At 46.2% G+C, this 14,072-nt stretch overlaps 1 protein-coding gene across 1 annotated transcript in view; it reads left to right on the top strand.

Moving 5' to 3' along the window:
• The window catches only part of LOC135239870 (fibrillin-2-like), a 115,504-nt gene extending 102,284 nt beyond the window's left edge, over nt 1-13,220 (top strand). Inside the window, exons 62-66 of the mRNA XM_064308856.1 lie at nt 194-322; nt 2,791-2,913; nt 4,101-4,332; nt 9,115-9,292; nt 9,986-13,220. Coding sequence (XP_064164926.1) covers nt 194-322; nt 2,791-2,913; nt 4,101-4,332; nt 9,115-9,292; nt 9,986-10,354 — 1,031 coding nt within the window. The 3' untranslated portion in view covers nt 10,355-13,220. The remainder of the gene's footprint in view (nt 1-193; nt 323-2,790; nt 2,914-4,100; nt 4,333-9,114; nt 9,293-9,985) is intronic.
• Nucleotides 13,221-14,072: the final 852 nt, after the last annotated feature.

The raw sequence follows: 14,072 nt of genomic DNA, 5'->3' as shown, positions 1-14,072 counted from the left end.
TCTCTCTCTCGTCTCTCTCTCCCCTCTCCCTCTCTCCTCCCTGCCCTTCTCTCTCTCCCCCTCCCTCTCTCTCTCTCTCCCCTTGTTTCTCTCTCTCTCTCTCCCTTGTCTCTCTCCCTCTCTCCCTCCCTCCCCCCTCACTCTCTCTCCCCCCTCTCTCTCCCCCCCCTTCCCCCCCCTCCCCCCCCCCCAGATAATAATGAGTGTGCTGCAGAGCCCTCTCTCTGTGGTGATAAGGGCATCTGCCAGAACTCCCCGGGCAGCTTCACCTGCGAGTGCCAGCGGGGGTTCACCCTGGACCTCTCCGGGCTGCACTGCGATGGTACGGTCCCGCCGAAACGCCCTGCACCGCCCCGCACCACCCGCCCCGCACCACCCCGCACCACCTCTCACCGTCCCGTCCCTCACCGTCCCGCCCCAGCTCGTCCCGTCCCATCCACAGATCCCCACTCTGTCCTAACATAAAGACTCAGTTCAGTACCGGCTTAGACTGGCCTTCCTGTCGCCACGGTTACATTTATGTTTTACCCATTTATCTTTTATCCAGAGTGACTCACACAGATGAAGCTCAGGTGGAAAATCCAGGTTCTGAAAGCAAAAAGTCCTCCCCAGGAATTTGTTTCAATCACCTGGATTTTCCAATTAGCACAATTCTTCAGCCAGGAGGTAAAACTAATTAGTGAAATCAGCTGGCTGAGTTCATGGGTGGAAGAAAACACGTGGCAGGACTTTTACTTTCTGACCCCTGGACTTTCCACCTCTGCAGATAACATCTGTTTATGTACATGCCGTCAGTTTACACAGCTGCATATTTCACTGAAGCTGTTCAGGTTAAGTACTTGCTCAAGGGTATAATAATGGCTTTGCCCCAGCTGGGAATGGAACTCGCAGCTCCACACCCAATTACCTAACCACTCTACCGCACCGTCACCTGCGGTCGACCTCATGCACTTTGCTAAATGTTCTTCAGCGGGAGGCTGCAATTCAAAAACTCCTCCCAGCCTTGAGTAAATTAGCCTTCAGTAAGTGCTGCTCTGTTTTTTCAGACAGTCTATGGTGCTGCCCTGTTTCCAAACAGAATAACTTCATTCTAACCAGGGGAACAGTTTCCTACTGAGAGTGGCGTGTGTGGGGCGGAGTTCGGTATGTGGAGCCCGTGAGAGTAGGCGCAGGTCCCAGCCGAAAATCTCCCCCACCCCCCCCCCCCCCAAACCCCCACCCCACCATGCCCTGGAGTGGGGGCACTTCCCCTGGATGAGGCGCCCTGGATTCGGACGTGTTTCGGGAGAAAACGGGGGTTTGAATGAGGGTGAAGCTGAACCCCACGGCTCCCCCCCCCCCCCACGTCAGCTCGCACTGGAAACAGAAGCAGGCCCCTGGCTCCCTGGGTCAGGCGGGGGGGGCTGGGAGCCCGTTCCAGAGGCTATAGATAGCGCTCAGCATGACTGCATCGTCTGGCACGCTGAAAATGCAGAACTCATGTTCTTCAGGTCGCTGTTTACAAAGAGAACAGACTTTAACCTGTCTGGATCTGAGTCCTGCAGCTGTGAGTGCTCAGGACGACTCAGTCCCTGTAGTGGGTGGGTTGTGAATGACTTTCCGTAATTATTGTCGCTACTTTAGCAATGCTAAAGCAACTCCCTGTCTGCACCTGGATAGTGAAAGGGTACAATGGCAGTGCCCCAGCTTGGATTTGAACCGGCAGTCCTTAGACTGTGAATTCAGCTCCTTATTCACTGTGCTATAGCTCTACCGCCATAGCGGGAATTGAAGGATGGTTCTGATCATAACATAAAATATTGTCAGCAGGCAGACAGTTTAAGGAGAAATTCTGTTCAGATGTTGAAATGACCAGGTGTTAGAACAGCTCCTGATTGGCTGCTGTAGTCTTTAAGATTCTGAGACGTTTTAAACTATTGAGCACGGGGTTAGAGAGGAGATGCTTCTGCTCGACCAACTGTCAACTCGTTGCTGTGGAAACGGTCGTTCAGTCTGTTAACTGTCATTCTGGCGTGCTCCTTGTAGCCTGGGCTCAGTGACATTGTAATTTATTTATTTATTTATTCATTTTTTCGGAAAACCTTAAGTTCGCTCTTCGTCTGCTGTCACAATTTTAACCTGAACTTTGGGGCTAAGATCCCAGAACCCAGGGCCTCAGGAACTCAGGTCTACTCCTCATTAAGTCCCTATCAGGAACTCGAGACTATTTAGGCTGCTGCTGTTGAGATGGGGAATATTTGACTCTCATTGAAAACTCATGCGGGGGAGTGACAGATCTGCCTGTGGAGTCTTCATGGGATCTGTGGTTAGAAATCTCCCACAGTGTCTCCAGGCCTTTCCCTTGACCCTCACTGCAGGGAGTTTGAGAGAAACATCATTTTAACCGCCCCCCCCCCCCGCTAATCGCTCTGTTGCCTGGAATCCCCCAAAGTGTAATTTCACCCGACATTCCCCCCCACCCCCCCCCGGCAAATCACTCTGGGTTCTCCTGCAGAGTAAGTCACACTGGATAAGAGATTCTGCTAAATGAATGCTCCTGTATGTAATGTAATGTATGTATAATATATACAAGCTGTTCATTTTGCTTAATTACTCTTTTCAAGTTTAGAGGGATCATTTACTCTCTTAAGTCACATTATGTTAGAAATCGCTGTGCGTGCCGTGCAGAGTAAGCATACACACGGGGGACCCCCAGATCACTGTTCTGTTTCACACTAATCAGGCTAGAAGTGTCAGCTAAATGAGTGTACTGTAAGCTGATGCCCCTACCCCTACCCCCCCCCCCCCCAGATGTGGACGAGTGTTCCAGCAGTCACCACCGCTGCCAGCACGGGTGCCAGAACATGATTGGGGGGTACCGCTGCAGCTGCCCCAAGGGGTACACCCAGCACTACCAGTGGAACCAGTGTGTGGGTGAGTCCCCCAAAAAACCAGGCCTGTGCTCTCACACACACCCACTCACGCTCACACACACGCACCCACAACCACACCCACTCACGCTCACATCCAGTCATGTCTCCACAGTCATGCTGCCTCACAGTCACGTTCACTGAAGGTCGTGATGTCTCAGGGTCACTGAAGGTCGTGATGTCTCAGGGTCACTGAAGGTCGCGATGTCTCAGGGTCACTGAAGATCACGATGTCTCAGGGTCACTGAAGGTCGCGATGTATCAGGGTCACTGAAGGTCACGCTGTCTCAGGGTCACTGAAGGTCACGATGTCTCAGGGTCACTGAAGGTCACGATGTCTCAGGGTCACTGAAGGTCACGGTGTCTCAAGGTCACTGAAGGTCACGATGTCTCAGGGTCACTGAAGGTCGCGATGTCTCGGTCAGTGAAGGTCACGCAGAGAAACCGACTGATGACATCATCGTTTTCCAGACTTGGGGGCGTGGATGAATGCTGTAAAGGCTGTTTTTCTAAGAGCGCGCCACCGTTTGAAAAATGGCCGCCACTGAGATGTTTTGGTTGGGAGCAGGGAAGTCTCGCCAGTCCTGCGGCCCGTTTCGTTTTTTTCACGAGCAGAACCATTTCCTAAAGCGCCGTCTGAGTCCGGGCGGGGGTCAGAAGTGACGTCGTGTTTTACGGCGATCCAAACGAGCCGCTGGAGGGAGCGTGCTCAGTGTTTATCCGCTCAGATTCGGCTCAGATCAGCACAACAGCGCCCCCCAGAGGGTGAACCGCTCCGCACCGCTCACTGGGAACACATACGGAAGCCAAAACTGTAACATGCTATTTATAGAAAAGACTAATAAAAGAGATTATGGGAGATTAATTTTCAGTTCATAAAGGGAATTAACAAAATACCCTTTTGATTTGACACTTTGTACACAGATTTTTAAGGCATTTCTGTGAGCAGAACACGGAGGCCTATGTAGAAGTGTGGTAAAATAAGGTGAATTCTACATGGATATCTGTTTGTTTATTTTACCTTTTACACAGAGTTGTAAAATGTGTGGGACTGCCTGCCAGGTCATGTAGTAGAGGTGCAGAGGGTTGTTCAAGCCAAAAAAATCTGTACTGAAATTTGAGTCCAAAACGTCTTTAAAACCAGCCACGCCTCTTTCCTCCCGCTCGCCCCCTCCCCCCGCCCCCCCACAGATGAGAACGAGTGCTCGAACCCCGGCCAGTGCGGGACGGCGTCCTGCTACAACACGCTGGGCAGCTTCCGCTGCGCCTGCCCGTCGGGCTACGCCTTCGAGCCAGAGGCCAGCCACTGCGCAGACGTGGACGAGTGCTCCTCCCTGCGCAACCCCTGCAGCTACGGCTGCTCCAACACCGAGGGGGGGTACCTGTGCGGCTGCCCCCCCGGGTACTACCGCGTGGGCCAGGGGTGAGAGACACCGCCGCTCGCCTCCACCGCTTCAGTTCAGCTTTATTTATCTGCTTTTTACAGAGAACTGTCTCAAAGACGCTTTACAGAGCAGCAAAGCAAGAGACACAGCAAACAGAGCAAAAACCAGGGCTGAACCCCCAAATAGCGAGTACATAAGGTAAAAAAAGACTCCCAGTGGGAAGAAATCTCAAGGGGAACCCAGCTATGGAGGGGGAGCCCATCCTCCACTGGCCAGCCTGGTGTAAAGTAGCAGTGGAATGGAAAGTACAAGGGATCTACCGCAGCAAATAGAATGGGTTTACAGCTGGTTACAGGTTACAGCTGAGGTGAAAGCGAACAGGAATAACAGAAGACCAAATGGTAGAGTTCAGTATGGTGCAGTTTAGAGGAGCCGGGTGATGGGTCTGGAGATTCAGGCTGCGGTTCTCCAGAGAGTGGTCCTACCGCTGGTCCTGGATCAGCGCTAACGCGGTGACCATTTTCATTTCCATCTCCGTTTGATTTATTATACAGGAAAAATGAAGTTTTATACACCAGCGAACGGTTATTTTTAAAAACTTTGGCCCCTGCTGAGCAAAATCACCGGTTTGTAGGGGGTTACTGTCCTGCAGTGGTGAAGGAAGGGAAGGAGAACTGAGAAATAAACAGAGAAAATAGAGGATGGAATAAATAATAATTAAAGCCGCAAGCGGCGTTGGAAGGGGTCCAAGCAGTGGCAGCATCGCGCCCCCTATGGAGCGATTTTAAAAAGGCTTTGTCCTCACGATCATATGCCTTAACCCAACATATCTACTGAATATCATGATGATCGTATGATATATTGATGACTTATGGCCAATTTTGAGCTAAGAGACGCTGTCGGATGACTTAGTTACGTCGCCATGGATGTGTCCTGGCCGCTTCCCGTCAAGGCCTTTACTATGTCGTAACACTTAGATAGCATGTCATAACACTTAGATGGTCCGGCGTGCATGCACAGCTGCAGTGTTTCTGCGCCGCAACTAAAAAAGGCGTCACACTAGTGTTGTCACGATACCGAAATTTTGACTTTGATACTGGTACCAGGTTTAGTATTACGATACTCAATACTGAAATGATACTTGAAACTTAAACGGTGCTAATTCGATACTCGGTACCTAACGATACTGAAATAACCTTAATAGATCAGAAACGTAATGTCCACAAGGGTTGACCTCATTTTCGAATTCATGGTTTATTAAAAACCTGGTTCATTAACAACCTGTAAGTTGAAGTCTCTTCAACATATTAATATGCATAGGCCTATAGTGTTACAACACTGAACAATAGAAAAATATGTTAAATATATTTCAAAAATTAAACAGTTGTAAAGTAAATACTCTTTAAAACAGGTCTTTCGCCTTTAAATTGATTTAAAAACAGCATATTTTAATAACAATAAAGCATCTATCTACAATAAAATATTTCCAAATTGGAACACCTATTGCTACTGAAGTGAACTGAGTCAAAGCTTGCGCTGTATCAGGGAAGGGAATGCACAAGCGCAGGTCACCTCACTTGGCAACCTTAGTTGCTACTGCTATCTAGCGAAGATTCTGACAAACTACACTTTTCATCCTCTAAATCAGTAATGCGGGAGACACATTTCCCTGGCTTTTACATTTGACGCAGAACTACCGAACGTTGGAAAATTCAAATACGAAACCGTTTTTTTTTTTTTTTTAATGTACCGAGGAAGTGCTGAAGTTTTGTTATACCGTGCAACACTACGCCAGACACATATTCCAATCCATTGCTCAGTTTAGCAGAGAATGCACATTTCAGAGCGCCCCAGAGACAGATAGAATGATAACACATAAATACACATTTCAAATAATAAATACGACATTGAGAAAAAACGAAACAAAAAAAACGAGTTATCAAGTCGCAACCTACGCGCAGAGCAGCCGACCGTTTTATTTATTTATTAGCAGATGAGAAGCAACAGGAATCACAAACGGATTGTCCAAGACAATATATGACCACTCAGTCGCAAAAGGGACATCTCTACGTGTAAAACCAATGGTAAGATTGTATATTTATTCAATGTTTAGTCCCAGATATTGTCCTATCCTATCCGCTTCTGTTTTGCGTCAGAAAACGATGTCAGATAGGTTTATCAGCAAAGAAATGGCTTAGCTATGCCCCGAAGTCATCAATAATAATAGTACTCTCCAAGAAATTATGAAAATCGTTGACAACGTTTAGTTAGGTGAATCGTCTTTTATGCTACGCCACAGTGAGTGCGATAAGAAAACATTCTGTTATGCTGAACTATAAAACGCTATTCCAAATGAAAAATCATACATGTTATACATCGTTAGAAAGCTTATACTCTCACCTACTGAATAAATGAACTGTCATTCAAGCCAGATTGTACGAAAAACGGCGACAACGCCGTAAGCAACAGGAATCACAAACGGATTGTCCTAGGCAATATATGACCACTCAGTCGCAAAAGGGACATCTCTACGCGTAAAACCAATGGTAAGATTGTATATTTATTCAATGTTTAGTCCCAGATATTGAATGTAAAATGACATGGCATAATTTTGAAAAAAAACTTTGTCTCGTTTATGTCGTTATTCAGTGAGCAGCGTTTTCACTGCTGTATTGGCATATTTTAGGGCTAACGTGGGGTTTATCTTGTTGCTACAGAACATTAAATTACATTACAGGCATTTGGCAGACGCTCTTATCCAGAGCGACGTACAACAAAATGTATAACCATAACCAGGGACAAGTATGTCGAAAACCCTAGAGGGCAGCAGCCTACCGTTTTAAGTGCAGGGAACAACCGTATGGTTCAACTTGGACCCTGTAGGTTAAACTGATTAACACTAACACAAACAAGAACAGCAACAACGCAGTCTATGCAATAGTTAAGACGAGTTAAGTCCCCTACGAAACAACTACATAGTTACAACCCTAAGCTTACAGTCAATTTAGAGATTAAATTGAGAATACGATTTCTCTCAGCATAATGACGGATTTAAAGACTAAAGGAACTCACCCGATATTGTCTTCAAATGGACCGTATTATTTATTTAGACATTGGCAGACTACAGCATTAATTGCGTCTTTTGTTTTTATTCAATATTAGTGATTGCAGCGAGAAACTGCAGCTCTAGGTCGTTATGTTATGGTAGCAACGGAACGAAGCGGACTATATATGTATTAGGCTACCGTTATTATTTCATTATACCAGCGTGTTTTCGCGCGTTTGCACATAAACTCAGAACCCATAAATAAAATGGTTTAGCTGTTTCTCAGCATAATGACGGATTTAAAGAGTAAACGAACTCACCTGTTATTGTCTTCAAATGGATCCATGTCAAAGAAAAGTAATGATTCATCCTCTCAAAGCTTTTCCGTAGCGTATTATTTATGTAGACATTGCAAAGTACAGCATAAATTGCGTCTTTTGTGAATATTCAATGTTTGAAATTGCAGCGAGAACTGCAGCTGTAGACATAAGATAGTCTGTTATGTTATGGTAGCAACGGAACGAAGCGGACTATATATGTATTACCGTCATTGTTTTATTATACCAGCGTGTTTTCGCGCGTGTGCACAGAAACTCAGAACCTATCAATAAAATGGTTTAACTATTTTCAGCATAATGACAGATTCAAAGACTAAACGAACTCACCCGATACTGTCTTCAAATGGATCCATGCCAAAGAAAAGTAATCATTCATCCTCTCAGAAAGCTTTTACTGAAAAACTTTTGGTCGCCTATCCTAGCATGCACGCTAGGTGGCAGTGTCAGACCGCGCTTTCACTGATAAAAACTAGCGTCGCCATGGTTGTCGCTTGCCGTAAAGAAGTTTACTCGATGTCGTAATCGTTTGGATTTGGAGCTCCAGCTTTTCCGCACCCTACCTAATGAAAAAGTCCAAATGGTGTGCAAACCATATGGCGGACATAGGTGCACCCGATATGAAAGTTGTAGAGCACATTCAGATGCATCAGTCGATGAAGTTTTGTGTTGATCTGACTTACGGTGTGGGAGTTATGACCTTTTAAAGTATGATCCTTTGTTATAGCGCCACCATCTGGCCGACATAGGTGATTTTTAGTGCCTGAGTAGTGGGGGGCCACAGGAACGGACATACCAAATTTGGTTGGTCTACAACTTATGGTTGCTGAGCCTCAGACATTTTAGCGGAGAAAACGGCCACGCCCCAACTAAAAAGTCAAAATGACGGGCAAACAAAATGGCGGACACAGGTGGTCCCAATGGCAAAGGTATAGAGCACGTTCACATGCATACGTTGATGAAGTTTTGTGTTGATCGGACTTATGGTGTGGGAGTTATGGCCTTTTACGCAAAACCCTTTGTTATAGCGCCACCATCTGGCCGACGTACGTGATTTTTAGTGCCTGAGTAGTGGGGGCACATAGAAACCCACCTGCCAAATTTGGTTGCTCCAGGACTTATGGTTGCTGAGCCTCAGACACTTTTAGCGGAGAAAAATAATAAGAATAATAATCCTAACAGATACAATAGGGTTCCACCAGCTTCGCTGCTTGGACCCCTAATAAAATAATAATAAAAATACACCCAGGAATAGATGAAAAGAAAGAGGGAAATTTGTAGAAAAAGATGGAAAGTATAGCAGGCTAGAGACCTAAGCACTGTTCTCAGATTTAGTGGGGCAGCAGGAGGGATTCATTCTGTTCAGTTGAGCACAGTTGAGGCGCAGTTTGATTGGGCGATCTCTCTCTGACTCCCTTCTCTGGCTCCGCCCCGTGCAGCCACTGCGTGTCGGGCGTGGGGTTCTGGAAGGGTCGCTACGCCCCCCCGGCGATGGAGGCGGAGGAGGACGAGGAGAACAGCCTGTCCCCCGAGGCCTGCTACGACTGCAAGGTCAACGGGTACCCCAAAAAGAGCGGCCGGAGGAGGCGGGGGGCCAACGAGACCGAGACCTCCCAGGTGAGGGGGGAGGGGGGGGGGGGGGGGGGGAAGGGGAGAGAGGAGGGTTAGGGTTAGAGAGGGAGAGAGAGAGGGAATGAGAGATAGGGAGAGAGAGAGGGAAGAGAGGGAGGGTTAGGGTTAGGGTTGGGGGGGGGGTGGGGGGGTGGGGGGGGGAGAAAATAAAACCCCAAAATACATGACATTTATTTCCGAGCTAAAGTATTCCTTGGCGTTTAAATTTATGATTTACATATCTAAATATTGATAACATAAATAAAAAATACCCAGGGATTATTTCAAGGGATCTTGAAACTGAAAGACGCACTTAATTCATAAGACAGTATTCAGGAGGAAAAGGGAACACCTCCAGGAAGGGAAAAGTAATGAATGGCTTAAGTGGTTTTTTTTTTTCCTCAGTAAATTTTAACAGGAAACGTGTATTCCATAGGAAATCTTTGTAATACACACGATGCAGGAGGAGGGGGAGGGAGAGAAAGAGTGTGTGAGTGTGTGCGATAGAGAGAGAGAAAGAGGTAGCGAGAGGGGGAGAGAGGCCGAGGGGGGAAAAGAAAGAGGGAGGGAGGGAGAGAGTGATAATGACAGAGAGAGGAGGGAGGGGGAGAGAGTGTGGAGGCAGGTAAGGCAGGCAGGTCGGTTTGGGACAGCAAGCACAGCAGGCCTCATGAACGCACTGTCCCTCCCCCCCACCAGGAGGCGCCGGTCAGCCTGGCTAGCGTGGACATGGACGTGACGCTGGCGCTCAACGTGTCGCAGCTCGACCCGCAGGAGCACATCCTGGAGCTGGTGCCGGCCCTCAAGCCGCTGGCCAATCACGTGTCCTACGCCATCACCGCCGGCAACGAGGGCGGGGCCTTCCGCATCCAGCAGCGGCGGGGCCTGAGCTACCTGCACGCCACGCGGCGGGCCGTCCCGCGGGGGCGCTACGCCCTGGAGGTGGCCAGCAGGCCCCTGTACAGCCACGCCCAGCTGCGCGAGCTGGAGAGACGCAGGGACAGGGACTACCTCTCCGGGGAGCTGGGGGAGGACCTGCGCATGAGGGTGCACATCCGCCTGCTGTAGGACGGGGGGAGGGGGTCTACCTGCTAGGCCTGACCCTGCTGTGTGGGGGGGGGGTGAGGGGGCTACCTGCTAGGCCTGACCCTGCTGTAGGAGGGAGTGAGGGGGTCTACCTGTCTGCAAGGCCTCTCCTGCTGTAGGAGGGGGGAGGGGGTCTACCTGTCTGCAAGACCTAACCTGCTGTAGGTCCTTCCCCCCTCTGTCCTGGCTGGGCCCACTCCTCACTGAGGCTGAAGAACTGACCAATCAAAAGCTCTGTACTTGAAAAACCATGGACCAATCGGACGGACTCGTGCGCACGGAATGCGTGTGCGTCAAGGGGAACCTGGTGCCAAACCTTTTTCTTTCTTTCTTTATTCAATTTAAAATTTTTTGATTGGTGCATTTCTTTTCACAAAAATGTGTGGTTGGTTCTGATTGGTCAGTTCTTTTCACACCAATTCCCATCCCCTCCCCCACCCGGGTCATAAGCCACCCCCACCCTCGGCTCAGAGCCCTGCCCCTTTACTCCAACACCCCCCCCCCACCCCCACCCCCCAACACACCAGGAAAAGAAGTCCTCAACTCCAAAAGCTTGAAGAGACCAATGCTCCGCCCTCACCAGTGACCTCACTCCGCCGCGGTAACACCCATGCGCCGGGCTGGAAGATCGGCTGTGCCCCCCCCCCCCGGTAAAATGGGGAAGGGAACAGGACTCCAGCCCCTGTCCGTACACAGCCTTCTGTGCTCTACAGACCCCCCAGGACCGAGGTGCAAGCAGAGAGCAGAACGCAGGAACTCTCTCGATACTAATCCAGCTCAGATCCTGATCCAGCGCTGTTTAATCCGTACGGTGCTTCACGTCCGAGCGTTAAATAAACAGGAGACATGTGAGAAGTCTCCTGGTTTGGGTGCTTTGGGTTTTGAGTTCTGGAATTCATGGATCTGAAAGGGAAAACATTTAAGTAATTAAACAAATTAAATGATAAAATTAATGTTTTGTGTAATATGTGCAATGCCAAAAATTGGCTAATTTTATTAATTTCGTTAAACAAGTAAACCATTAATATTTATATGCATTTGGTATGTAGTTGATTAAATAGTGTGAAAGCTTAAACAAATTCTATAATTATACAAATTACAGAGTTATATGTAAAGGATTTTTTTACAGGCGTGAGTAAGCTGAATGTAAATGGAATTACTTTTGAAATGCAGCAACAGCAGCTCGAGTATATTCAGATGCCTTGGGTGCAAATGTCCCCCTTTCTTAATTAAGTTTACTGAAAGGAAGAACGATGTTTCGTCGAAGTTACACGTTTAATTTGGCGTGTGTATTATGCGCGCGCGCGTACCATACACATGCACACACATTTCGCCAACTCCCATTAGTTGAACACGATGTTTCCTCAGACACCTGACTCCTCGTTAAATAATTACGCTTAGGACGTAATATTGAAGTTATCACAGTCTAAACCGATACGGTGTAAGTTAGCCGAAATACGGGCGCGTTGCGCGGCGTTTTGGAACCGGCTCCGGCGTGCACGAGGAGAGACCGAGTTTACTGGGAGCACGAGAGGCACCGGCGCAAGGGTCTCACCCGAAATCCTTCCCTGAGTTGTGAAACACTGCAGCTTTAGCATTTACGCTATTTTTATATGTATAAATATACAGTATTATGCAGTTGTTGTTTTTTTTTTGTTGTTTTTTTAAGTATTCTGCTGTTTTTTTTAAAGTAATCTAAAGATGTGTATTTATTTTTTGTCTAGTATATCCTGTGTGTATAGATTATCTGCTCAGTGAAACTGTAAATGAATGTTTGCGCTCCGTTTACACATTTATGGGTGGCTAACCCACATTCCAGCAAAAAAAAAAAAAGAATTGTTGTGTCTTTGTAATTCTGCCCAAAACATCATGTGTTATTTTACCAAGAGTGAACTTCCTAAAAGACCAAAGAATTCCATGGAAGAGAAAAGGAGCGCAGCCTCAATTATAAATCACATTTATCATTATTTTATTCAAAGAGAAAATATTCCATTAGGCTGCCTAAAGGCTTAAGATACAAATATGTTAAGACTGCAGTATCTGTTTGATTGTGCTTATCCCAAACGTGTTAATAACAAACATATCTGCGTATGAAGTTACCAGCCAAATATCCCCACTTTCCTTTATTGCATTTTCAATATTTCTGTGCTTTCAGTCTTTAATGTATGTATTACATCTGTCGAGAGGTACTGTATATTGGCTATATTGGCTAACTGAGCCAATACCCGTTTCTACTGTCAGTACTGTATTTAACAACAACTTCACCTCAAATTGATGTCCAGCAGGGGGCAGCAGAGCGGTATTTTAAAAAAGAACATACTTCTATGGTCTGCCCAGCCAGTTAACCCAAAACAGATTTTCGGGTTTATATTTTTTAAATATATGTATTTCAATATTAGAATATGTATTTTGATACAATGCATTACAGTATTTATGCAACTTTTTGTTTAGTTATATATGGAGTGTCTGTGCAAGGAATGAATGCCTTTTAGTTCATTTTAAAGCAAGGGCTGCATTTCTGTAATGACCTCTGACCCCTGCAACTGTGATGTTGACTGAGCCGGTACTCTGTAAAATGGAGGATCCGTCAGTTGTCAACAGTCTGACCACTCAACCTAAAGTATGTCCTTTACGGAAGTAGAAAAATTAAAGTAGAAATTTAAATTTACAAGTGTTTTTGAAAGCAAACATTTTCACAAATATTAAAATTTTATCTGAACAGTTTATATAGGCTACTGTAAAACTGGCATTTGTATATCGTCATCAAAAACTTGAGATATTTTGATGTGTCAAAGACTTTGTGCATTTCTCAGAAGTGAAATACACTTGTACAGTAATTAAACACTGGCTGGCTTGTTTTCTTGTGATTTTGTAGTGTAGCACAGTGGGTAAGGAACTGCGCTTGTAACCGAAAGGTCGTAGGTTCGAATCCCGGGTAAGGACACTGCCGTTGTACCCTTGAGCAAGGCACTTAACCTGCATTGCTCCAGTATATATCCAGCTGTATAAATGGATACAATGTAAAAATGCTGTGTAAAAGCTGTGTAAGTCGCTCTGGATAAGAGCGTCTGCTAAATGCCTGTAATGTAATGTAATGTAATGTAATGTGCAGTATCAGTTGGTTGAAGCTGTAGTTGTAACTCATAATCACGTAAAGTCATAATCATGGGCTAAATTAGCATTAGGCTGAGAGAGCTTACTGTGGCTACAGGCGATAAACTCTGTGAAAAATAATTAAGCAGGTTTTAGCACATTTTTAGAGTGACTGTTAATACAGAACCGCATATTTAAAAACAATTGCAGTAGCCTAAAACATTTTAATCTAAAATAAATTGCATTCTGTGCAATTTACTCACTGTGTTTCAGTGAGCATCAATGTTTGATTTTCTAGATTTAAAGTATATCTCCAGTCAAAATCACGAATTATTAGACGCCAGTTCTTTGAATGGCTTTTGTGTTACTGTGTAGCTCACACTTTTTGAAGTGCAAAGTACTTTTTTTCTCAGATCTACAAGCGAAAGGACTGACCCTCCACATCAGCCATCGATGGGCAGGATTTGAGTGAAAAGAATATTTTTTCTCATTTTAATAAAGCAGCATTTTAATTATCGCTTTTTAATAACACACTCATTGCATGGTGAGTCCACCATGCTTTCTTCCCATTTTTACAATCTGACAATGGGACAGATGAGCAATGGGC

This window comes from Anguilla rostrata, chromosome 14 (assembly GCF_018555375.3).
Source record: "Anguilla rostrata isolate EN2019 chromosome 14, ASM1855537v3, whole genome shotgun sequence".
NCBI classification, from domain to species: domain Eukaryota; kingdom Metazoa; phylum Chordata; class Actinopteri; order Anguilliformes; family Anguillidae; genus Anguilla; species Anguilla rostrata.
Note: the sequence above shows the minus strand (reverse complement) of the source record. Positions and strands in the feature narration are given on the sequence as shown.